The 26,289-nt window shown below is 49.1% G+C and overlaps 1 protein-coding gene across 1 annotated transcript in view; it reads right to left on the bottom strand.

Moving 5' to 3' along the window:
• The window catches only part of DRC1 (dynein regulatory complex subunit 1), a 34,266-nt gene extending 8,731 nt beyond the window's left edge, over positions 1 to 25,535 (bottom strand). Inside the window, exons 1-11 of the mRNA XM_054727808.1 lie at positions 25,312 to 25,535; positions 23,159 to 23,246; positions 19,263 to 19,375; positions 16,908 to 17,091; positions 16,259 to 16,396; positions 14,935 to 15,021; positions 13,963 to 14,085; positions 6,426 to 6,565; positions 3,138 to 3,272; positions 2,551 to 2,783; positions 502 to 611 (exon numbers count right to left, since the gene is read on the bottom strand). Coding sequence (XP_054583783.1) covers positions 502 to 611; positions 2,551 to 2,783; positions 3,138 to 3,272; positions 6,426 to 6,565; positions 13,963 to 14,085; positions 14,935 to 15,021; positions 16,259 to 16,396; positions 16,908 to 17,091; positions 19,263 to 19,375; positions 23,159 to 23,246; positions 25,312 to 25,466 — 1,506 coding nt within the window. The 5' untranslated portion in view covers positions 25,467 to 25,535. The remainder of the gene's footprint in view (positions 1 to 501; positions 612 to 2,550; positions 2,784 to 3,137; positions 3,273 to 6,425; positions 6,566 to 13,962; positions 14,086 to 14,934; positions 15,022 to 16,258; positions 16,397 to 16,907; positions 17,092 to 19,262; positions 19,376 to 23,158; positions 23,247 to 25,311) is intronic.
• Positions 25,536 to 26,289: the final 754 nt, after the last annotated feature.

The raw sequence follows: 26,289 nt of genomic DNA, 5'->3' as shown, positions 1-26,289 counted from the left end.
GGGCCAGCCCACACCTGTCTGTGAGTGTCCCCCAGCAATCCCCCTGAGGGCCAGCCCACACCTGTCTGTGAGTGTCCCCCAGCAATCCTCCCGAGGACAGCCCACGCCTGTCTGTGAGTGTCCCCCAGCAATCCTCCAGAGGGCCAGTCCACGCCTGTCTGTGAGTGTCCCCCAGCAATCCTCCCGAGGGCCAGCCCACGCCTGTCTGTGAGTGTCCCCCAGCAATCCTCCCGAGGGCCAGCCCACGCCTGTCTGTGAGTGTCCCCCAGCAATCCTCCCGAGGGCCAGCCCACGCCTGTCTGTGAGTGTCCCCCAGCAATCCTCCCGAGGGCCAGCCCACGCCTGTCTGTGAGTGTCCCCCAGCAATCCTCCCGAGGGCCAGCTGACCCGGCCGGGCTCATCAGAAGAGCCCACAGGGAGCGACAGCAGGAAGTCGGCACGGCCCCCCCACTCTCCCCACCTCCCACCCCCTGCCACAGCCCCTCTGCCGAGGCCCCTCACCGTCTCGTCACACAGGAGCATCAGGATCTTTCTGGTCGTGCTCGCTGAAACCTGCTTGGGCAGGTCCAGGTAAGACTCTAGTTCTAGACTCTCTTCCGACCCCTCCTCTTCTGCAGACGGGCGTAGAGAGAAGAGCGAGAGGGGGAGGAAAAGGGGTCGTTCCTTGGCCTGGTTGACGATGAGAAACTCAAACGTCTTCCCTTGAGAGAATTCACCTCCTAAGAAGCCCCTTGAAGGCGCTGGCAAGTCTCTTCAGCTGAAGAAAGCCGATTATGTGGGGAAACAGGTCGGAATAAGAGACTATCTGGAGGATTCGGCCATTTGTGGACAGATGATATTGCCCACTTTTCCAAATTCCATCTACCTGGAAACATCTCCCTCAAAATCCAGCCATGGCCAGGAAGTGGGCACTCCAGACAGCGTGAGCCCATTTACTCGTATTTCAGAGCCCCACCCAGCAGAACTGCCACCTGGTTTCTAACCCTCAGCAGGTGGGGCGCAGCCGGTCTGCGGGTGGGAAGGTGGTTGCCTCGCAGAAGAACATCACCATCAAGAACCGGGAGCTGATAGCAAGAGGCAACCATTGTCTTCACTGAGATTGAATACTTTTAAGTGTTTTAGACTACATGTTCATCTGAAAATAGGAACAAAAACCATGGTACTACCCAGGTTTTACTAGTTGTTCGAGGGGCAAAATGAGATAAGATACATGAAGAGAATTTGGAAATGACAACATATGAAATTGCTGGTTGGAACGCACAATGGTACCACCCTATAGCGCCATCTCCAACAAAACTGCGGAGGCGCTGACCCTCTGATCCAGCACATGCAGGACGCAACCAATCGATGTGTCTCACATCCATTGGTTGCCTTTGCACATGCCCAGGCCAGAGCTGGGGATCGAGCCTGCAACCAAGGTACATGCCCTTGACCGGAATCGAACCCAGGACCCTTCAGTCCACAGGCTGATGCTCTTTCCACTGAGCCAAACCAACTAGGACAATTTTTCTCTCTCTCTCTGTTTCTCTCTCTCTCTCTCTCTCTCTCTCTCTCTCTCTCTCTCTCTCTCTCTCCCTCCCCCCCCCTCCCTCCCCCCCTTCCCTTCAGTATTCTCTCTAAAAATCAATGGAAAACATATCCGTGGGTGAAGATTAACCAAAAAATAAAGTAAGTGCCATTCCCTATGAAAAAGAACCAGGTCTCCTTAGAGAAGTGGCTGCTTCCAAACTTGAAGCAGGAAGAGTATCCTGTGAGCCTGGAACCTCTGGTCCTTCTGGAAGCCAGGAAGCTGTCCAAGACCACGGGGGATGGGCGGGGAGGGGGTGTCTAAAGGACCCAGAAGGCAACATGACGAGACTCCCGCCGGCCGAAGATGGGACAAGTTGAGCATCAGTAACAGTAATAATTGCAGTCAACCAAAACATTCTCAGATTTGTTTAAACCCATGTGTTTACAAAGATGCTTTCTGATATATACAAAACGGCACTGGTGACCTTGGGAAGATGCTAGAGCCCCAACCCATGTATTCTGCAAAGAGGGGAATAGAGAAAGAATAAGCATCGATCCTGCTTTTCCCGTGCAAACTGTATCTCCGAGTCACAAGCGGTTGATGGGGGTGAGGGGGAGATTCTCCTTTCGGAAGTGTCCCGGCTAATAAGTGATGGCATTGTGATAAAATTTAGAATATCGCCGTTTTGCAGCCCCTCGTGCCGTGAGTGGATCTTGCGCAATGACTGCTAACATCACAGAGAGAGAGAGAGCGAGCCTGACATGGAGGTCACAGCAGTGCCCTTAGCAAAAACCAATCAAACCCGAATCGGACACCAGGCTTCGACATCCAACTTCCCGTTTCTGATGGGGGGGGGGGGGGAGGGTAGCGCTCTAAATTAGAGACGTAAAAGCCGTGCCCGCTGATCGCACCCTACAGACCTCTTAGCTATGCGGCCTCTCCCCCTTCTCTGGACTGCAGCTTCCTTGTCTGGAGAACGAATGGGGGGCCCCCTGGTGTCCTCAGAGGGCCCCTCCCGCCCGGGACGCGGTTCTCGTCACCTGTTTGGACCAGCACTTCCTCTAAGATCTGTGTGGCGGACTTCTGCTGCTGCTGAAACAGAGGCCCCACGTTCTTCAGGCACCACAAGTCGGGTGCCGTCCAGGGAAGGCCCAGGTGCTGCGTGTGGATGATCCTGTCGACATCGAAGGCTCTGCTGATCAGGCCCTTCGCTTCCTCTTCATTCATCACCCAAAACTCCCGAAACTTCTCCTCGTCGATGAGAACAAAATGCCTGCGGAGGAGAGTTCCTGAGCCGGGTCAGCTGACCCCAGGGCCTGGCCAGGGTCCCTTCAATTAGTAGGAGAGCAAGACCCGAGACAGAATCGGGGTAAATCCTGGGCCTGGCCCAATCTCTTGGGCCACTGACCCCCACCCATGACAGGCTGAAAACCATCCCAGGAAGTCGCAAGAAAAGGGAGGTGACGTGCAAGTAGAGGCACAAGGAGGACAGCACAAAGGGCTCTTCGGTGCCCTGGCCCAGCTCCAAAAAAAAAAAAAAGCTGCTGATATCAAAGCCGAGTGAAACCACGGCCACCACCAACCCGACCCCGGCAGCCTCTGTTTTGGCCCCAGGCCCCTGACATGCCTCATGGCTTTCTGCAGCTCCTTGAATTGTATCACCAGGCGTTTGTAGTCTGCGGTCAGCGACTGGTTCTCCTCCTGAAACTGCTTTATCTGCTTGGCGTACTTGGACCGCATATTGTTCAGCACGTCATGCAGGCTGGTGGGAGAGGGAACGGTCAGTGCTGCTGAGGAGAAGGCGTGATGTCCTCGCATCTACTTCGCTGGGTTCTGTGAACCCAGGACCAGACGTGGGAGGGCAGAAAACCCTCCCACAGAGTCCCCAGCGCAGCTCCAGCTGTGATCAAGGGGAGGAAGGCAGCAGGGGGCCATGGGAGCAGCCAGAACACAAACGCATTTAAAACCCACCCAGAGCTGAAATCGGTTTGGCTCAGTGGATAGAGCATCGGCCTGCGGACTGAGGGGTCCCAGGTTCGATCCCGGTCAAGGGCATGTACTTTGGGTGTGGGCACATCCCCAGGAGGGGGTGTGCAGGAGGCAGCTGATTGATGTTTCTCTCTCATCGATGTTTCTGACTCTCTATTCCTCTCCCTTCCTCTCTGTAAAAAATCAGTAAAGTATACTTTTTTAAAAAAAACAAAAAAACCCGCCCAGAAGCCCACACCCACCAAGAGGCCACCTCCTATGCAAGAGTGTGACGGCATCTTCCTCAACACACCATTTGTCAGTGTCTCTACCCAGCACCAACCTCACTATTAAAACCTCGACCTCTGACCTCCTGAAATAAGGCCGATAGGAAGGAAAAAACTAAAACTGCGCATCACGAGCCTACGATAGATGAGTCCTCCGTTCTCAAAGAGCTGATACTGTTAACAGGTCCAATAACTCATTCATTCATTTATCAAACATGAAAGGTCCCTTCCGTGCCAAAGTTCTGTTCCAACACAGAGATGAATAAGAGATATCCCTCCAGTCGGAGACCAAGACAAACATTAATTCCGGGGCGGTGTGAGAAATACTCTAGGAGACACACCAGTGCCGGGGGAGCCCCGCGGGGAGGCGTCTGACTGCCCCTGGCCTGCAGGGCGGGGAGTGGCCACGGGTTCCAGCACAGTGACGGACGGACAGCCTGGCCAGTGGAGCGCCCCGCCTCCCTGCTCACAGGAGCTCTGCGCATGGAAACTTGTCGCATGAAATATGCATGGCAGGCACCGCTCTGAGACCCGGGACCGAGCTTCAGACTTCAAACTACTGGAGCGGTGTCTGATGTCAATGCCCCATTTACACAGGAACCGAGAGCTCGAAGGCTGACGTTGTTGAAGTTGGAAAATTCTAAAAATAATGTTTTCCCTCTGAAGCATCGTTCTGAAATAATCAGAAGGTCCCTAAAACACAGACACTGATCATTCATATTTTCATCCTCCATAATAAGTGAAAATGAGTTAACTTGGTCTCTGATAAAAAAAAAAAAAAAGGAAGTATCTAATTCATTTCCTTTTTTTAAAATATATTCTTATTGATTTCAGAGAGGAAGGGGAGAGGAAGCGATAGAAACATCAAATGATGACAAAGAATCAGTGATCAGCTGCCTCCTGCACACCCCCTACTGGGGATCGAGCCCGAAACCCAGGGATGTGCCCTGACTGGGAATCAAACCATGATCTCCTGATTCATAGCCTCCATGCTCAACCACCGAGCCACACCGGCCGAGCTAATTCATTTTCTTAACTATAGCATTCTAGGAGACTTTCCATGTATAGGCGTCAAAAAAAAAATTTTTTTAGTAGCCATCCCAAAGTGTTTTTTCAACGTTATTTAGTAAAGGGGTTTCTTTGTGCCATCGGATTGCAGAAGCCAATGAAACAAAGATAAACCCCCGTGGCATCCTGGTGGTCTGACAAGGCAGCAGGAAAGGAGTGGACGGGAAGGGATGGCTGCAAGTCAAGGCCTCGGTGCCTGGCCGGAAGCTAGGGACGAAGGGGAGTGAGGAGGGGACTGGAAACCTGGGAGGGTCAGCAAGGCCCGTTCTAGAAAGCGTGTCCTGGAGATGACCGGGGCTCTTCCAGGTAAAGCGAGGAGGTGAGGCTGGGGTTAGGAATATGAAGTTGGCAGTCGTAACAAAGGAGTGATATTCAAAGCCGTGAGACTGATGTTCAGGGCATTGAAATTTACAAAGGGAAGGGGGGGGTGGCGCAAGGGGGTAAAATGCTTTCTAGAATAACTTATCAGGCAAGAAAAAGCAGAACCACCCAAGGAAACAATCTAATCTAATAATAGACAAATATGCAAATTGACCGCACCTTCACTACACCTAAGCCACGCCCACCAGCCAATCAGGATGAGTATGCAAATTACCCCAACAAAGATGGCGGCTAATTTGCATATCAAGACAGCGTCGAAAGAAGCCAAGAGCTGCAAAAGGGAGTAAAGCTTCGAAGAAGCAAGCAAGCCGGGGGAGGGGGGCAGGAGAAGGGAGGAGCGGAGGCGGGGCCGGGGGCGAAGGGAAACACAGGCGGGCTGGAGGAGAAGTCGGGGCGGGTGACAAGGGAGGAGCGGAGGCGGGGTAGAGTGCAGCAGGAAATCCTATTGCAGGATTTTCCCTGCAACGGGAACGCTAGTTAGGAATAAAATGAGAAAGAAGAGCGTGTCTTTAACATCGTGCAAACCAGAGGAGAACATTTCCGAGATTCGGTATCCAACAATACCAGGACCAGGCCTGAGGGAAAGCTGGCATCACTGGCACCCTACAGAGGGAAGTTTCTGTCCAGCGATGGGGTCACAGGTCAAACTGTGAATGTTGGAGGAGGGCGGAGGGGCCAACGGTGAGGACGGAAGGAGGAGAAAGGAAGCAAGAGGAGAAAAAAGACAGTGTGTGCACAGAGCAGCAGCAGGGTCGGTGGAGGGTTTTCAAGAGAAGGGACACCGTGTAGGTTTGACACGAGAGGGAAGAGCCCGTGGAGACGGCAGTGGGGATGGGGCCGCTCACGGTTCTGCCGTGTGGATCGAACCTACGCTCCGCCTCCCCACTTCCTCCCTCCCATCCTACCGAGCTCCCTTCCCCCACTGTGCAAACTCCCCATCCAACATCTACCTCTCTGATCCCTCCCGCTCTGCCCTGGGACCTGCCACATCCCCACGTTCCCGGCTCACATTTTGCTGGAAACTTTCCTAGGAGGAGGTGGGGGAGAGCAGAACCAGTTGGATGTATTATCTTTTCTTAAAAAAAAAAAAATCTCCTGTAATAAAGTCAGTTCTGTTTTTTACAGTTGATACTCCTACAAAAGGGAAGCGGTCAAGCCCACCCTCTTTCCAGCATGACGGGCCCAGGAGAAGGGTGCGTGCGCCAGCTCACCGGTTCATCTTCCTCTTCTGCTGCGACTTAATCACCGTGCTCTCTTCGTCTCTCTTCTTCAGCACCTGGAAGTTGTACTCTAACTTCTCTTGGTTTAGCTGGTAAGTTGCTTTCATCTGCTGAAGCTGTTGCTCGAGAATCTAAAGTTCAAGTTTAAAAAAAATAATACTCGCTGGCCCTGGTGTAATTTGTTACACCTGAGGGTCCCTGATGGCGCTTTCTGGAGTCAGACCAGAGGAACCTTAAGGACACATGTCCCACCTGAATCCTTAGAAAATCTATCATGAGGGGCAAGTTGAAGGCCAACCAGAAAAAAATATATATAAATCGTGCAACGACAAGCTATCCCTCTGGCGCGTTAGAGATCTGAGTCACCCCCTAGAAATACCGTCAAGGTTAATGTTACCATGGAAACCTGCAGTGTTCCCACTCTGACCTTCCCATTGGCAGGGTTAGCGTTTAGCAGACCATGTTCATTTTAAAGGGGGCAGACACACCATCCTTACTTTTGGGGTTCCCAGTAGCTGTATTCATGCACTCAGCAAATATAGGGTGTCCCCAAAAATGTATACACACACTTTGAGTAATTATAAAAGCAGTGTTTATTAAAATACATTCCATTTTTCCAAATTGGGCTATCGGCCGTTGAAGTGTGCGTTCCTTTTTGGGGGACACCCTGTATTGACTGAGTGCCTATAGGGTATGTCAGACACTTTACTGGGTGCTGCTGGGAGAACACGGAGAGAAAGGCGCAGTCCTGCCCGGTCCAGGAGACAGACAGATAACAGGGGACAGATAGGAATTAAGAGAGGGGTAAGCACAGGGTGGCATGGGGCCAATGAGAGGAGTACTTTCGAGGCCAGGGCAGGTACCCCTGAAAAGATGGCATCAGCATGCCTCCCTCCGCCAGGCCGCAGACCTTTGTCAGGGCGTCCGCAGAGGAAGTGACCTCAGCAGCTATCGCGGCCCCCTGTGCGCCATCCTCACGGAGGGCCAGGCCCGGAGGCGGGGCAGAGGAGGACCAAGGTGCTGTGACACTTTGTCAGAGGGCGTCACTTCTGGGTCCCTGTGCAATCCGGTGAGTCCCACCTTGTAACTGGAGGAATCAGTCAGCAGTGCCCTGCTTCACTCTCCTGGGGACTTTAAACTCCGTTCAGGGACAAGGGTTTGAAGGGTGCCTTCAGAACGGCCCCATCTATTCTTTAACAACTGGTCAATGGAGATCCACACTGGTCACTGGGATGATAACCAGCTGTGCCTCTCCATTTCTCTGCTTGTTTAGTCAAATTCTTATTTACTTTGACTAGTTACATGATTTTCTTTGTAACAACATTTCCTGGTTGAGAAGCTAGTATTTGCTCATTCTAGAAAATACAGTAAGGAGAAAGAAGAAGACATAGGAGAGGGGGAGGAAAAACTACCCATAATTCACTTCCCAAAGGCAACTCTGTTAACATACTGACATGTGTCCTTCCAGTGTCCTTTACATTTTATATCCTATTTTTCTCCCTTAATATTACAACATAAGAATTGTCCATGTTGCTCTAACCCATTTGGCTCAGTGGATAGAGCGTCGGCCTGCGGACTCAAGGGTCCCAGGTTCGATTCTGGTCAAGGGCATGTACCTTGGTTGCGGGCACATCCCCAGTAGAGGGGTGTGCAGGAGGCAGCTGATTGATGTTTCTCTCTCATCGATGTTTCTAACTCTCTCACCCTCTCCCTTCCTTTCTGTAAAAAATCAGTAAAATATATTTTAAAAAAAGAATTATCCATGTTAATCAAGTTTTATTAACATCATTTTAATGGTGCATACTTTTATATAATAACTTACCATATATGAAGTATGTATGGGATAGTTATCATATATCATACTTTACCATGTCCCTACGATTGTGCATGTATATTGTTTTGATCATTTTAAATATTAACATAATCCTGGGAGCAACTGGATATAAAACCTTCTGGGTATTTTTTTTCCCCTTAAACTAGATTCTCAGAAGTGAAATCACTAGGTCAAAGGCTCTCAATAAATGGCTTTCCAAAGGGCAATTTATGGTTGACACTCCCACTGGCCGTGTGTGGACACGCCCCTCCCCACACCCTGTCAGCACTGAGCACTGCCCAGGGCAGGCTACTCGGTTCTAGGTGCAGGCCCGGCCCTTGGGCGGGGTGCTTGGGGTGGGGCCGGGAGCTGCCCGAGCTGCACCCCACTCTTCCTGAGCATGATTCACCGTAATTTGAAAACTTCTGACTTGAACAACATCCCAAAGGGCCTATGGGAGATGCTGACAGTGCAGCCTCTGTTCAGGTGCCATCATCCTGGCCGGTCCCAGGCTGAGTGCCTCTCAGCCCTGCGCCCTCTGGGGATCTTCCAGGGAGGGGGGAGGGGCAGCTCTTCCTGCAGAGCTGCAATGGTTTATGCCTCCGTGACCCAAATGACATCTGTCTTCCCTCTGCCAACGCAACCGGCCCTGCACATGGCGGGGGAGGGGGGGAGGGGATTGATCCATGAGGTGGCACAGCTCAAAGTCCAACAGAAAAGCTCCAGGTTGGACGGTGACAACCGGAGAAAGCAGGAACATACGCGGAGAAGGAGGGACTCCAGAGCTGCTCTGGATTTGGAAGGACAATGAGCGGCTGATCCCGTCTTCCCTCTGATCGTGGGGAGCCCCGGGCACCAGAGCGCCTGGATGTCTGCTCCGATGATGCCCAGGGAATGCTCCTCATAGCTCTGCAATAAGCCCTCATCACTGAGACGTCACTTCCCCAACTCCCCCAAACACAGAACTAGTGACTCACTCACCTCCATCCTCCATGAACACAATTTACAAAACTCTGAACTAGCGTAATTAGGTCATGTCTTTCCTGTGTGACCTGAAAGAACTTAAATCTGTGCTGATTTTCTAGGCAAATAATAATACTAACCTGTCACCTGATTGCTTCAGTTTGCATCGCTTTGCTTGTGCGTGCAGCTGAATGTTTATTAGCGATTTTATTTCCTCTTGTGCAACACGTTTGCTCCTGCTCTTTGCTAGAGCACGTTCTTAGAGGACTGGCGCCTGGAGGCGTCAGCGATGTGCCAGGCACCTCTCTTTACCATCTCTACGGGACCACAGGTCAGCCACTCCTTCACTCAGCTCTGTCCCAAGACGGCCTGGTGTGGGTGTGGGTGTGGCAGGGGCAGACGGGGGGTAGGGGAGAGGCCGCTTTAAGTCCACGACGTCATTTAGGAGTTAGTGGCCGTGCTGTCACTGAACTTGCAGAACCAATCGCAGTCTGTGCCTCTCACAGTACAGAGTCTGCAGCAGGCGATTACATGAATTGCACTGCTCATTGTTAATTTGCAACACCCATGCTCACCATATTTCAGTACCGGTGACGCTATTGCTAATTATCTCAGGTTTTAGTCTCAACACACAGCCGTTCTTGATCGCTACACATTAAGTATCCATAGTTTTATGTTTTAAAATAATGATTCATTATGTTAAATGTCTTCACTTATTTTTCAACTAGTAACCCATTTGCAGGAAGAATCCTGCAAGCAGCCACTGTGGCCCCGTGCGCTGCTGCTGCTGCTGCCGCCGCTGTTGGGGCTGCCTCACCTGCACGTGCGCGCCGCTGCCGCCTGCCCCCGCTCTGCCCCACCCGGGATTTCCCTCTGGCAGCCACCTTGCTTTCTGCTTTTCCTCCCTCTTCCTTCTAAGTTGTCATCAGTCTTCACTCCTCCCTCCCTCAGCGTATGCAAATTAACTGTCATCTTTGTTGGGTAATTTGCATACTCACCCTGATTGGCTGGTGGGCGTAGCAAAGGTGAGGTCAATTTGCATATTGCTACTTTATTGGGTAGGATTATCCAGAGATATTTAGCAAAGTTGTACTTTATATTGTGATTAATATTCTGGTATTAAAAGTAACAGCCCCTAAAGTTGAACTAAACCATTTTACAAGTTTAAATGAGCACACAGGCCCTTTAAAAAAAAAACACACAAAAAGCCCTAGCCGGTTTGGCTCAGTGGATAGAGCCTCGGCCTGCGGACTCAAGGGTCCCAGGCTCGATTCTGGTCAAGGGCATGTACCTTGGTTGCGGGCACATCCCCAGTAGGAGGTGTGCAGGAGGCAGCTGATTGATGTTTCTCTCTCATTGATATTTCTAACTCTCTTTCTCTCTCCCTTCCTCTCTGTAAAAATCAATTAAAAAAAAGAAAAAATATCTATATATATATATAAATTTTACCTCCTGCATCAAGAACTAAGAGTTTCTGGCAGGGGCTGGGGGTGCGGGGGCAGAGTGCACGATGTTTCTGGGCTTCTCTTTGCTCATTCTAATGTGACCTGACTGGCAGTAAGCACTTGAAAAGTTTACCCATCAAACCAAACCCATGTGTACTGGAGCCTTTCTATTTTTGTAATTTACTCACACTCCAGTTCCATGTTTCACAACTGGAACAGTGCTATGACTGAGTTAAGAAGACATTGCGCTGCATGACACATCTACTTGGCAAAGATCGATGCTGCTTGACTTTCATGTCCGGTGCAGGTGCGGCAAAGGGGCACTATGATTAAGTCCAATTCACTGAAATATCATATGCATTGCAATACGGGAAGCCTCTGGTCCGATTCTATTCTCCCAGTTAAAGGGATAATGCGGTACAGCGTGCTCTGGGTTTCCGTTCTAACACAGGAAAGATCCGTTTTGCAGAGGAACTGCACACACTTTCCCACTCGGAGCATCACCATCAGCCTGCCCCCCACATACCCACACTTCGCCATCAGTCCTTCCAGACACGGGGAGCCTGGACTGCCAGGCCTCCCAGCTCGCTGCCCCTCGGCCCCTCACCTCCTCAGTCTGACCTCCTCTCCAAACCCCCATAATCTTCCCACGTCCCAGAACGTTTTGGCTTTGTTCGAGCATTTGAAAACTAGATTAAGAACATGAGGTTCCACTCCTACAACTCAATAGCAAACAATGAATTACCCAATTAGAAAGTGGGCAAAGGACCTGAATAGACATTTCTCCAAAAAGACATACAAATGGCCAACAAGTATATGAAAAGTGCTCAACATCACTAATCATCAGGGAAATTAAAGCAAAACTACAACAAGATACCACCTTACACCTGTCAGGATGACTATTATCAAAATAACAAAGAAAAACAAGTGTTGTCAAGGATTTGGAGAAGAGAGAACCCTGTACCCTGTTGGTAAGAATGTAAATGGGTGCAGCCACTTCGGAAACAATACGGAGGCTCCTCAAAAAAAATCAAAAATAGAATTATCTTTTTTTTTAATTAATTCTCACTCGAGGATATTTTTCCCCATTGATTTTAGAGAGAGTGGAAGGGAGGGAGAGGAGGGAGAGAGAGAGAGAAAGAGAGATAGAGATAGAGAGAGAGAGAAAGAAACATTGATGTGAGAGAGCCACATCAATTGGCTGCCCTTGACTAGAATCAAACCCGTGACCCTTCAGTTCACATTCTGATGCTCTAACCACTTAGCAACACCGGCCAAGGCTAAATAGAATTATCATTTAACCCAGCAGTCCCAATACTGGGTATGCATCCACAGGAACTAAAATCTGGATTTTGAAGAGATAGCTGTATTTCGTGTTCATTGCAGCATTAATCACAATAGCCAAGATATGGAAACAAACTAAATGTCCAGCAATGGACTAATGGATAAAGAAAACACGGCGTATACATACAATGGAATATTACTCAGCATTAAAAAAGGAAGGAAATTCTGCCATATGCAACAATATGATGGACCTGGAGGATGTTACGCTAAGTGAAATAAACCAGACACAGAAAGATCTGCATGCGGGATCTAAAATAGCCAAACTCATAAAAGCAGAGAGTAGAATTTGCTATCAGGGCTGCCAGGGGCTGAGGGTAGAAGAAATGGGGAGGCATTGGTCAAAGGATACCAAGTTTTGGTCCCCCGGGATGAATAATCCTGGAGATTTACTGTACAACAGGGGGCCTGTGATTAACAATTCCATAATTGTATACTTAAAATTTTGCTAAAAGGGTAGATCTTACATTAACTGCTCTTTCCACAAAAGAACGAACACAGCAACAACAACAAAAGAATACGACGTTCCATTATTTCTCTGTTTGAGGTCAGTGGTGTCTAGTTTTGCCACATAAATTATCATATTACCAAGATAACTTCAGAAAGCTTAACAATAGCCATTTTCATTAAAAAGTGTCATGTATGCAGCCCACACAAACAGTACTGCTCTGTTACAGACTCTATTGTTCTTTGTCAGTAACTCTCATTTCCATGACATTAATATGAGGAAGGCCAAGGAACATTCTCCGTGCTGGTGAAAATATTTGTAGTCTAATGGGGCTTTTGATTGCACTTCTTTATGTAAAATGACAGGCGGTGTAAGAACTAAAATGCTACCGAAGGCTGTGTGGGAAAACTGACATCTAACATGCTTTTCTAGCGGAGACTGAAATGAAGAGACCGAGCTCGAATAGTAAGAGGAAACCGTATTGCATCTGAACGTAATCACAGATGAGCTCTTTAAAACTGATGTTGAAACACAGAATCTAGACTTGGAAAGAACTTCAGAAACGAGGAAGTCTAAGCTCCTTCCCCCTGCAGGGACCCTCCAGCCATTGAAGACAGACGGTCATTCCACCTTGGAATCCTTCCTGAGATCTGGGACTCTGTTTGGAGGGCTAACCTTTTCTACATTGGATAGTTCTTTTATTTTTTTAATCTATTTTATTGATTTTTTACAGAGAGGAAAGGGGAGGGAGAGAGAGTTAGAAACATCGATTAGAGAGAAACATCAATCAGCTGCCTCCTGCACACTCCCTACTGGGAATGTGCCCGCAACCAAGGTACATGCCCTGGACCAGAATCGAACCTGGGACCCTTCAGTCCGCAGGCCGACGCTCTATCCACTGAGCCAAACCGGTCAGGGCTACATTGGATAGTTCTGATGGTGAGTCAGAATCTACCCTACAGCAACGTCCAACCGCCCGTCAGGGGGCTGTTTGGAATAATGACAAAGATACAGGCTATCGAGCCCGAGAGAACGGGGTTGGAGTCCCGGGTATACCGTTTACCTGATAAGGACCTGGTCTCGGAGCCTCAGTGTTCGGGCAAGGAAGACGCTGTTAGTGATTTCTCCCTTTCGTGTTAATGTAAGGATTAGAGAAACTGCCTACGCGGCCTGGAATATGGAAGACACTCATTAGATGGCCACTTGGGCTAGTTTCGGCCCTGGGACACAGCTACCATTTCCCTCTGCTCGGCTCAAATGCACAATTCTCTCAATGCTTCCCCGGGGTTCATGGTTTCCCGACCCCTTTAGGCACCTTGGCAGTTCTCCCCTAGTTTACTGAAGAGAGCATGTCTGCACGTGGATCTTGTATGTGGGTGCCCTCAGAGATGGCCCTTCAACAGAAAGCAGATCCGCAATACATATCTGCTGAACGGACCCCTCTGGAACGTGACTGGTAGACGAGGATGAGGGCTCCCTGGGGCTGTCCGCCCGCTCTGGCTGGGGCATGCGTGGTACCTGCACATCCTGCTCCAGCTTGATCTTAATCATGTTGTACTCCTCGAAGTCCCATATCCTCTGCTTGCTCAGCTGCTTCTCATAGTCCTCGACTTTCTTGAGGCGGTTCATGAGATACTCCAGCTGAAGGCACAGGAAGACGAGGGGAAGTCAGGCCCCGTCCCTGTCCCGGCTCAGTCCGCCAGGGGCCTGACGAGTGTGGCACAGGGGACGCCTGCAAGTGTCACGGCTCTCGAGGGATCTGTTGGCGCTCAGAAGGCCCCTGTGCCCAAGGCTTTGAATTGCTTAACGGGGTCCTTACTCCAGAAATCCCAAGAGGAATGCTCCAGTAGGAAACTAAGCGCACGGGGATGTCCGGTACAGTGGAGGGAGCAGTCAGTAACCTTGTCACGACTCATGTGTGGTGCCAGGGGGGACTAGACTTATCGGGGCGACCACCTCACAAGGCATATAAATGTCTAATCACTGTGCTGTACACCTGAAACTAATATCATAGTGTGTGTCAACTGTATCTGAAAAATAAATTGGAGGGGGGGGAGGGGGGAGAAGTTAAGCACAGACCCTGCAGTCAGATGTTTGTATTTCTTAAAAAAGAGGAAAAGGACCCATTGAGTCTTGGTCAAGTCATTTCTTTGTGCCTTACATTTCTGAAACAAAGTGATAACCTCGTACCCTGTACAATGTGCCTTAAAGCACTTTCTTGGGCCACAAAAATACCCATGGCTGAGAGAGATGCCCAGGAAATGGGAGAAAGTGGCAGGACCACGGAAACCACAGCGAGCCGCAAGGTGGCCCCGCGCCCAGGGGTAAGGGCCCTCGGCAGGGCCACACTGCTGGACGAAGAGCAGTACTGACCGTCCGCCGTGGCCACCCTCCCCAAGCTACACCAGGCCAGCTATTCCGTCACAGAAGACATCGCCCAGCCGGCACGGACCACCCGGGACACCCCCATCCCTCCCCGCCCCCACCTACCTCTTTGGCGTTGTGAGCCTGCAGCGCCCGCTCCCATTTCTTCTTATTACTGGACAGGAGCTCCTGCCGCTCCACCTCAAACGCTTTCTACGACCGAGAAGGAAAAGGGCTCTTGTGTCCGTTCGGCAGGTGCCACAGTAGCCGAGCCCACCCTGTCACCAACCACACACAAATCCAAGGCAGACACGCCGAGGTTCACGGGGCCTAATGACTGCCGAAGGAGCTGTGTGGAAATTCGTGTTATGAAGCGTGAACTTCACACAGGTTTAGAGAGGAAATGTGCCAACCGCCCTGTGGCTGAATCAGTATCCGAGGCAGGGAGCTGGAGGGAGGCCAATGCCCTTGTTGGCAGTCGCAGGCAAACCCCAGCATCCAATGCAACCATGACTAGGGTTGGTGTGTGCTATGGTTGGGGTTCCCGTGAAGCCACGGCAGCATGGAGCTCACGAGGAGACCTGGGACGCAGAAATGAGTCTATAATAATACGAAGAGAGAGGGGCCCCTCCTCCTGGCTCTCTCTCACTTTGGAAAGATCTAAGTCTCTATTTCAATTTAATATTTCATTCGAAGTACTGATTCTTGAGTCCTGTTTGGCATTCCCCTTTCCCATACCTTATCCCTGACTATCATAAACAAATCTACACTAATAAAAGAGAACTATGCAAATTGACCACACCTCCGTGATGCCCATCAGCCAATCAGGAGTGAGTATGCAAATTAACCCAACAAAGATGGTGGGTTAATTTGCATATGCAGGCACGGGAGCTGCTGGGCAGGGCAGGACACCTGCTATGAGGGGAAGGATCGGGGGAGGAGGGAGCTACAGGAGTGGCACTGCGGCCAGGAGCGAGGACTTGCAGGCTCCCGGGTGGCCGGGAGCGAGGACTTGCAGGCTCCTAGGTGGCCGGGAGCAAAGCCAGGGGAAGGAAGACCTATTCTTGCACGAATCTTCATGCAACAGGCCTCTAGTCAGATAAATAATGGTCATGCAACACTATGCTCTCTCCTCCACTCTTCTCACCCTTACCCAGTTTCATATTCTTTCAAAGCACTTATCACCACCTGTCAAGTGACTTGTTTAGCAATGTGTCTGCTTGCTGTCTAGCTGTCCCCTACAGAGCACAGGCTTCGTCCAGGACCTTGTTTTGTCCATGGCCGTATCCCCAGCCCCTGGCACCGTGCCTGGCAACAGTGGATGCTTGATGAATATTTGTTGAATGAGTAAATAAACCCATGAAAGCCCAGGGCAGAGACAGGAAGCAGAGGACCAAGACACTGGACCAATCCTTAGGTGGTAAGGACAGCGGGCCTTGCACCCCGTCACCTCGATGTGGTTGAGCTCCTGGCGGAAGGTCTTCATCACAGTCTTCACTTGCTCCTCCATCCGCTCCAGGAGCACACAGATGTCTTCCGACTGCTTCTTCAAGTCCTTCACATACTGGTCATCCTTTATTTTTAACTCCTAGAAAAGATATGTCCAAGGCTGGCCACAAACAGAGACCCCTCTCCTCAGCACCTGTGACCACTCGGAATCACCGCTGCACAAGGAGAAGGTGGCTTCGGGGGCGCTGCAGGGCGGGCTCGGCGCAGGGCCCAGCTCTGAAGGGGTCGCCCAGGATCAAAGCCTCCATTCCTGCTGCTGCAACATCCCTGCAACATCCCCGAAAGCCCAGGTGTGCCCGCTGAGCAATTAGCGTCCAGGCTCCACCGTGGGAACACACCCACTGCACACTGAGTTCCACTCCTTAACCACATGCACACACAGGTTTCTATTAGGAAGCCAATCGTTCTAGAATGACTACCCAGCTTTTTCTTCTGGTTAAGGTGGATCGCCTGGGCTGTGCAGCATCCTGAGGCCTGAAGTAAGGCCTCCACATGTTTTCATTCAGGAGAAGCAAACCAATAACCCAGTTAACCCCCCCTTCCCCAAGCCGACCCCACCTGGCTGACACTGAGTGACCCGGGCCTCTTGCCTGCTGTAACTCGCTGATAAGCTTGTTCTTATCTTCTATCAGCCCCGCACAGTGCACCTGCTGGGAGTTGAGCATTTCCCACAGTTCCTGGGGAATTTTCTTGTGTTTGCCCTCCTCCCACTTGGCGGTGATTTCATCAAATTTGTCCTGGCTGGTCTTGACTTCGTTCTCCAGCTTTTCAAGCCTGCAAACACAAACACGCAGGCCCTGCCAGCTCAGCGTCAGACGCTGCCTTCCCCCAGCGCAGGCGGGTCCTCCAGACTCTAAGACAGGGCTGGGTACCAAGCACTCCCTCCAGATACACCCGCCCAAGACCAAACCAGGCTCTGAGAAATCTTCTTTTGCTTAATGCTTGACTATAAGCGAGTGAGACCAAATAAACAAAGTGACACATAACAAAAACGGATCAACAGTAAAGCTAGACACACGCACATATGGATCAAGAGCCAATTGGTCACCCACTTCTGAGTAAGGTGGTGACACCCAGTAGTTAAATACTTGGTCCCTGGAGTTCCATGCCTTGTGTTCAAGTCCTGGCTCTGCCACTAACTGACGCTCAACTTTAGACAAGTTGCTTGACCTCGGCAAGCCCCGTTTTCCTCATCCATGAAATGGACAGGATGGCCGTGTCCACCTTCACATGGCTGTCATCAGGATCAATAAGATGATGCTCAGCACAGTAGCCGCTTAACAAATGCTACTCATGTGATAACTGCCATTGTCAACAGTGATCTCAAGGGCCTGACCGTTCCTCTCCCAAATTACCAACAAATGTCCAGTGGAATGTACAAATAGGGAAACTCTACATTAGCAATAGAAACTAGCGATGGTCTCTCCAGAAATTCCAAAGAAACTATGTGATGGGTTATACTGAGGATGGGCCTGGATTGAAGGAAGGCCTTAGGGCTGAAGTGTGAGGCCCCTTCTGAGAACAGGGTCTAGAGCAGCAGTCGCCAACCTTTCGGACCTCACGGACCACCAGTGGGCCGCAGACCACTGGTCTAGACCACCGTTGGTCTAGAGCAAATGCCAGAGATCCAGTCCCTACTCTAACAGACTGCACGTCCATGAGACTGTCTCCAAACAAGTGTGCAAACCCCCCTAAGGACAGAAATTACAACTTGTGATCCCCTTTCTTCTTCCCACCTTCCAAGCCAGGACACTTAGTAAAGCTAAGCACACACACATATGGATCCAATTGAATTTCTTCTGCAATTGAATTTCTTCTGCAATTGAATTTCTTCTTCAAAAAATGAGAAGCAGCCATCAGGTCGTCTTTCTAAAATCCACATTTATCTTGTAACTCTGCCACTTACACGCTTCCATTTCTCCTCAGTGGCTCCAGGATGAAACCTAACCCCTCAGCCTGGCACTCGGGGCCTTTCCCAAGCTGACCCTGCTGGGGATCGGCCAGTGCCGTTCCTGGTACAGCCCACGACAGGCAGTGGGAAGTTTCCAGAATAAAATCACCAATTTTATTATTATATTAAAGGTGGTGAAGTTGCCAATGGGGGGGAACTACTTATGCTGAACAACTAAATGCGTTGTTGTTAAAATCATACCGTGTATGAAGACGCTGAGATGGGCTAAAACGGTCCGCTGGTTGCTCTTCTCATTGAACCTCAGATTGCTAGGCACCCTGAGACCTGGGCAGATGCGTGTGCACGGCAGCCTTCCTGCCAAGGCCTGGAGCTGAAGGTCTGCCTGAGTCCCCGAGATCCCGCTGACCCTCTCTGCTTCAAACGCGGAGCCTTTGCTATTCTTTAACACCTGCTACACGGTCCATGACACAGAGATGTTCCTGGGTCCGGTCATTCTCATGGTCAGCCCACCTGACCTTCTTAGCCTCATCGCTTCTCGTCCCCCAACCCCCTGCCATTCGTCCTTCGCTACCATGCCGGTCCCAAGCATGTCATGGGACCTATGCCTCTGCACAAGCTGTCCCCTCGGCCTAAGTGCCCACTCCTCACTTCCCACTCATCCTGTACAGCCCAACTCGGGTGTCACTTTGCCTGGAGAGCTTCCTCTACAGTCTCTCCAGAGAGAATCAGAGGCCCTCCTCATCTGTGTTTCCACACCTCTTTACACTTAACCTTCACTTTAACACAAATCACGGTTGGGTGTTTCCATGTCTATGTGGACTAGACATCAAGGCCAGAGGCTGGGTTCACTCCTTTTCGTATCCACACAACTTGGCGCATCACGGGGAATGTAAGACTTGAGAAAGGGAGGACGAGGGGGGAAGGCAGAGGGCGGGAAGAGGATTTTACTAGACTGAGTTTGACGGGGACAACTTAGGGACCCGCAAAGGAGACATCTCCACATCCGCCAGGCTCCCCAGCAGGGGCTCCTCACCTCTGACGCTTCAGCTCCTCTTCCTCAACCCTCCGGTGGATCTCTCTGATGTCGGTGGCCACCTGGATATTTGTCACCAGCTCGGTGCCGTGGAGCAGCAGTTTAGCCAATTTCTGAAAACAAAGAACTTACAATGTTACAACACTTTATAAAGAACTTATATACTTATAAAATTTATAAAACTTGAAAAGGAATTTATACGTTTATAAAACTTTAAAATAATTTATAAAATTAGGAACATTTTGCACAACTGTTGGTAACTCTTCTATCCACCCAAACTGGAATCAAAAGCCACGTAAGACTTTTCTTTTTTGTTTTTCTCCTTTTCTTTTCTTTAAATTCTTTTTTAAATTTTTTTTTAATTTTACATTATTTTTACCTTAAGACTTTCAATAACACCACCTATGTAACAGCCCGTTTCCATCATGACATTTGTGCTGTGATGTTACAGCTTACAATCTCATAGCACCCTGCAATTCTGGATGTACTTGAATTCCTTCTCAGAGCAGGGATCAGCCAACCAGCACGCGGGCATGCGCTCTAGGTACATATGCTTTCCCCAGCGGACCTCCAAGTGGCTGACACTGCCGGGATCCTCTCTGAGACCCTCAGCTGGGGAGGTGAGGCAGACAATCACAGCTGTCCTCCCCAGTCCATTTCCCCCTCTTCTTTTAGTCACCGAATACCCACATTTTAGCTGGGCATTTGATCTCCTAAAATGGACACATCTCCCAAACTCCCCTGCAGTTAGAACGGCCTGATCAATAGCACGTAAGCAGAACAGACAGGTGCCCCTTCTGAATTGTGCCTTGAAGGGAAAAGGTGCGCCTTCTGCTGGCCCTGTTTCCCCTCCCCCCCAGGCTGGAGGGTGGTGCTAAAGTACGATATGAGGAGCACGTGAAGGGCAGAAGGAGGTGGGGGCCCGACCTTGAGGAGCCCCCATTTCAGCCCTGGACTGTTACGTGAGGCAGAAAAATAAGCCTCCAAGTGGGATCTTTTTTACAGGGGCCCTAATACAGGAGAGAACGGTAGCTGGCTGCACTACCTTCTCCCTTAATGGGCTCAGGAATTTTGCTATTGGTACCGCCCCTTCTAATCCCTCTTTGTAAATTCCACACTCAGTATCTTCACTCCTGGCATTTTTGTGATGTCATAATTTCACCAAAAAGTTCAAGTATCCTTATGTTATGCCTAAGGTTTTCCAAGTCTGTTTTGGAACTTAAAAGTTCTCCAACTCTCAAATCATTTTGGAACCTGGAACCTATAAATATCTTTACCTCAAGAAGTCATTGACATGATCAGAGACTCTATTTCATCTTGCTAGTCTATAGAAATTTTGAAATGCGGTTTAAATAAGTATAAAACAGACCTTAAACCCAGGTATCTTGGGTACTGCTGACTTTTTTAAATGCCCGAAGCTTACAGCTTGTACCAAAATGGTTTTACATGCATAAGGAAGTAATTTTGAGCAATTACTGTAGTTCAGTGCAATTTCCTATTTTCTACTCAAGACAATGCAAACATCAGAAATTTCCAAATCAAGTATGTAAGTCTCAAAGTAAAATGGAAAATGTTAGTCACCAACAGACCAACAAACACACCCCTAACATTTTTGAGACCCAGGAGGAGAATTTAAATGGAGGCCCACATACCATATATCTAAATATTTAGAAATTACAATTCAGTGTTATAAACAGTTCATAAAATATGCTCTTTCCTCCCACCTCAACACCTTCATAACAACTTAGAAGTTCCACCCAGAACTTGGTGGCTAAGGGAGAGCCAGTCTCTGGCCCCCAGCCTACAGTCCACCCCATTCTCGTCCCACCCCACCGCTGTCCTACACCACTCAAGGCTTCACATGCAGGCATGTGGATTTCCCAGACCATATCCAAGCTCCCTCTAGAACCCTTGTCATCCATCAGGCCTAAAGGTTGTACAACAATGGCCTCGTCTGCCCTGAGCAGAATAGACCCTGGGAAAAGTCTCGTGCAGGCTTGAAAGCAGGCCCAGAACCCTCTGGGCAGGGAATGGATGGCTCTGTGGCACACAGAGAGTGACCTAAAGGGGGAACTTGGGCTCTGAATGAACCTGAGGCAAGTCCACTTGCGGGGGTTCCTTTCCAGAGGGAAGCCAGAGCAAGACACGGGAGCCTCCTCATCACCACGTCTCTCTAACAGGCTGGAGGGCCTGTCTGGCGCAACAAGGCCAGAGAAAAAAACAAAAGGTGTGAATATTCTTAAAATTTTCATTGAATTTATTGGGGTGACATTAGTTAATAAAATGATATAGGTTTCAGGCGTCCCGTTGAAAGGTATAAATATTAAAGAGGAAGAGAGAAAACTCGTGTTCAGGTGATATGATTATATATGTAAAGCATAGCCTTCCCTGACCAGGCCAGCTTAGTGAGCAATTTCCCATATCTCATGTCCTACAGGATCACCGTCTATGCAGTTCACTTCACAATTAATTACATGTGGCACTTTGCTAGGTCTGGCTTGCTGTTTTGAACCGGCGCTTCTATTTCTCCAGCAATAAAAACGACTTGTTCCAAGTCCTTTATTAAATATCCCAGGATCCGTGCCATTACCAGGGGAGAGCAGTTGGTGATTTTCTTTTTAGTGTTTACTGAGTACAGGCCATGCGCTACTCCACAGGTAAAGAGGCTCTTACTCTCATAGAGCTTACAATTTTTTAAATATATTTTTATTTATTTCAGAGAGAAAGGGGGAGAGAGAGAGAGAGAGGGGGAGAGAGAGAGAGAGAAAGAGAGAGAGAGAAACATCAATGATGAGAGAGAATCATTGATCGGCTGCCTCCTGCACACCCCACACTGGGGATCGAGCCCACAACCCAGGCATGTGCCCTGACCTGGGATGGAACTGTGACCTCCTGGTTCATAGGTCACAGCTCAACCACTGAGCCAGCTGGGCTAGAGCTTACAATTTTACTGCGGACACGGCATGCACACACAGTGATTTGAAAATTCATACAGGGCAGAAAACTATCCAAAATGAAATGAATTAAAGGAGGTCAGCCTGGCTTGCAGAGGAACTCATAGAAGGGCTGGGACTTGGATGGTCTGAAAGTCTGGGAAGGTAACCTGGAGACAGGAGGGGAGAAAAGGGAGAGGAGAAGAGGGAAGAAGAGGAAAGGGGAGGAGCTTGGCATTCCAGATGGTCAAAGGCACAGAGCAGAAAGAACAAAGCCACTGGAGGTCAGCAAGTGGATCGGCCTCGCCAAGGTGGAAGGCCCAGTTAGGTAACAATGGGAGAGAAGATTGCAAAGTTAAGATGGGAACAGACTACACAAGCTCTTGAATCTCAGTTTAAATTACTTGGACTTTATCCTATGTACAGTGAATGCCATTAAAAGTGTATGAGCCAAGAAGAGGCAGCATCAACCCAAGAAACTTGAATATGAAAGCTCACTCCTAGAGAGCTCCCAAATGGGAACGTTTCAAATTCAGTTCTGTCTAGAGACAGGAAATAGGATCTCTGTTGAGATTTCATCCCTACTGAGTTTCTTCTAGTCCAAATACAAAAACCGCTCTAGCTGGTTTGGCTCAGTGGATAGAGCATCAGCTGGCGGACCAAAGGGTTCTGGGTTCGATTCCGGTCAAGGGCATGTACTTCGACTGCAGGCTCCTCCCCGGTCTGGGCTCTGGTCGGGGCGCATGCAGGAAGCAACCAATCAATGTCTCTCTCTCTCTCACGTTGATGTTTCTATCTGTCTTTCCCTCTCTCTTCACTCTCTCTGAAAACCAATGGAAAAATATCCTCGGGTGAGGATTAAAAAATAAATAAATAAAATAACTAAATACAAAAACCGTGACATCACCCCTAGCTATCTAGTCTCACAGGACGGTCAGGACCCATTTGCTACCCAGTTCATACCAGTCTGCTTTCTTCTTTCTGTTTATAGCTCTTGCTTTGATCTTCCTCACTCTCCTTCTTCCCATCTAAATATTCTCCAAGCGCTTCCCTGTGATGGAAAAGAATAGAGAAAATGAAGTTATTTCTAGTATTTAAGTTCTATATGCAAAGGTTCCATGGGAATTCATACCATATACAAAAATACTTTCCTTACGGTTAATAATTTAGATATTAAAAAATATAATCATAAAACCCTATAAGTATATAAAGGAGAGAGAATAAAGCCCAAGTTAGAAAAAAAAAAGTTGAAAGATTTTACTTCCTAAAATGTTTTAATTTTATCCTTGAAAGTCAAAGGATAAACTGGTAAAAGATATTTGAAAAAACTTTGCTCTCCATAAAATAGAAAAGCCTCCTTCAAATCAATATTTAAAAAGACAATATACCAAATAGAAAAATTGGCAAAGAATGTGAACAGGCAATTCACAGGAGAAATACAAATGGCAGACAGTTAAAAATATGTTCCACTTCACATATAAGCAGAGAAATGAAATTGAAAACCCTGTGAGGTATCATTACTCTCCTATCAGACTAGAAAGGTTTTAGAAGGTTGACAATAATACCTCTTCATACTCACAGGGCAATGTTAATTCTCCTGGTCTCTGTCAAAATATAGTCCGAATAGGCCAGAACCATCCAGCTATCCCACAGAACATCACAGTGACTCGTCACATCAGGGCTGGCACCCTATGGCCTATGGTACAAATCTGACCCACCTGTTTCTGTATGGCTCACAAGTGAAGAATAGTTTTTACATTTTTAAGAGTTTTTTTTTTTTTAAAAAAAGATGAGGGTGAATAGGCAGAACACAGTGAAACCACTCTGTACAATACTGTACTAGTGGATAGTTGTCATTATATAGTTGTCAAAATCCACAGAACACCAAGAGTGAATCACAGTGGAAAGTACGGACTTCGGCTGACAATGACATGTCAATGAGGTTCGTCGATTGTAACGAAGGCACCACTCTGGCGGGGGATGTGACAGTGGGAGAAGTTATGCATGTGTGGGGGCAGAAGGTATATGAGAATACTCTGTACCTTCCAGTTGATTTTTCTGTAACCCTAAAACTTCTCTAAAAGAAACAAAGTTTATTAATTTAGGGGGAGAAGGATCAAATATAAAGGAAATTTTGGGACACAAACACTATATGAGATTCACATTTCAGTGCCCAGTCACTAAAGTTTTGTTGGAACGCAGCCACATGACTACATGACTTTGGGGCGCTTGTGTCCCATGGCCAGCAGACAAGAAGGGAAGTCATCACCGTACTGGGGCAGCTGACCCTGACCGGCAGGACAAGGTACGATGCTGTTACACAGGGAGGGAGGGTGCTCAGGAATTCAGGGACTGCAGGTGCCTCTTCTCCTACCCTCTATGACCGTCCACTGTGCCTGTGAATGGGTGGGTGTGGCAACCCTGGCCTGGAAGGAATAAGGCTATCAGTCTCAGAGACTTCAGGAATGAGCGTGGTCACACAAGCAGTTAAGGCGCTGAGACCAGCGGAAGTGGTAGCTGAGGCCCAGTGGATGGGGACTTGGGGAAGGCAGGCGGGCTGGGAGGGAAGGGGAGACAGACCTCGAGGGCAGGTCCTGGATGGGCCTGCATTTCAGTGTATTGACCACAGTGCCGGCTGCACCCGGCTCCCAATGAAAGCATTGAAAGGATTGTTATCTCTGTTTTTTAACTTTATTAGTGTGTCCCATGTTTTAATATCCCATACTTTGCTTGAACTTTCTGGAATGAAAGTTTTCTATCAAGAAACAAGGCCCTCTGCCCTGGCCGGGTAGCTCAGTTGGTTAAAATATGTTCAGATATGCCAAGGTTGCCGGTTTGATCCCTGGTCAAGACACAAAACAATATCGATCAATGAATGCATGAATAGTTGGGAAAAGAGATGTTCTCCCTCCCTTCCTTCCTCTCTCTCTCTAAAATCAATAAATACATTTAAAAAAATTTTTAAAGGCCCTCTCACCCTTGGGGCACTCCAGCCCCTCACTGCAGGGGGCTCCTGCCCTGGCAGCACCGCACACCTAGGCCCCCCCCCCCACCCCCCTGCATGGCCTCCGGAACACCCGAGGCGCTTTGCCACGGCCAGCCCAGCCCCTGCTCACCGTCTCCGGGCATCCAGGCGCGCCGCGATGCGGAGGCGCCGGGCCTGGATCCGCTCCTGAGGATTATCCGAATTGATCGAGGGTCCGAGAACCTGAGTGGCTAAGTGTTCCTCCTCCTTATCCTCCAAGATCCCCAGGGGTACCGGCGGATTCATGGCGGGTGCCTCCCCCAGGCAGCTCGGCCGGGGACCAACGCTGGACAGCGGCCGGTTGCTAACAACAAGTCGTTGCCAGGGTAAAGCAGTCACCTGACCCGCGGCCGGAGGCGATTGCGTGCGCAGCTCTGGCCCCGCCCACCGCCGTTCAGACCGGGTGTCCCAGCTTTGGGCTTATTATTCCTCTCTACAAAGGACCAGTCATATTAGCACAGATTGGAAGACTGAAGCGCTGGACCAAGCTGTGGTTCACCGCTTACTGACCCTCATGACTAATTCATCATTCATTCATCACCAAATGGCTATTCCTCAAAATCATATTCATCAAATATTATTGAGCACCTCATGGGCATGGTCCCTTCCTCATAGAAGCTACCTTCTGACAGGTCCACTCGGAGCTTATGGCCTCACTGGAAAGTCTGAACTGAAGTATATTGCACCCATCTATTCATCATCTATTCATTTTTGAGCTCCTACTCAATGTAGGACCTACATTGTGCATGGGCCCCCCTCCTCCTCTGGAATGTGAAACCCCATCCTGTCAATCAAGTTTTACCCAAAAAGGGATTATGGTCTTCTATAGCCCTTTTCAGTAGGGCTAAAACCTAGGACAACCCCACCAGCACCACCTTACAGGAGGGGGAGCAGAGGGAAATAGTACCGGGGAGGTGGGGAGAGGGGTAAGTGAAGGGTACAGAACATACTGAAAACTCTCAAGGAAGCACTGTCCCCTGAAAAAGCACTATTTCCTGGCTGGTTTTTGTGTCTCAATGTCAACAAACTAGTATTCTTATTGAGAATTAAAACGCTTTTTAACATTTGA

This window comes from Eptesicus fuscus, chromosome 16 (genome assembly GCF_027574615.1).
Source record: "Eptesicus fuscus isolate TK198812 chromosome 16, DD_ASM_mEF_20220401, whole genome shotgun sequence".
Taxonomy (NCBI): Eukaryota; Metazoa; Chordata; class Mammalia; order Chiroptera; family Vespertilionidae; genus Eptesicus; species Eptesicus fuscus.
The sequence above is the reverse complement of the archived record's forward strand: the minus strand, read 5'-3'. Positions and strand labels throughout refer to the sequence as shown.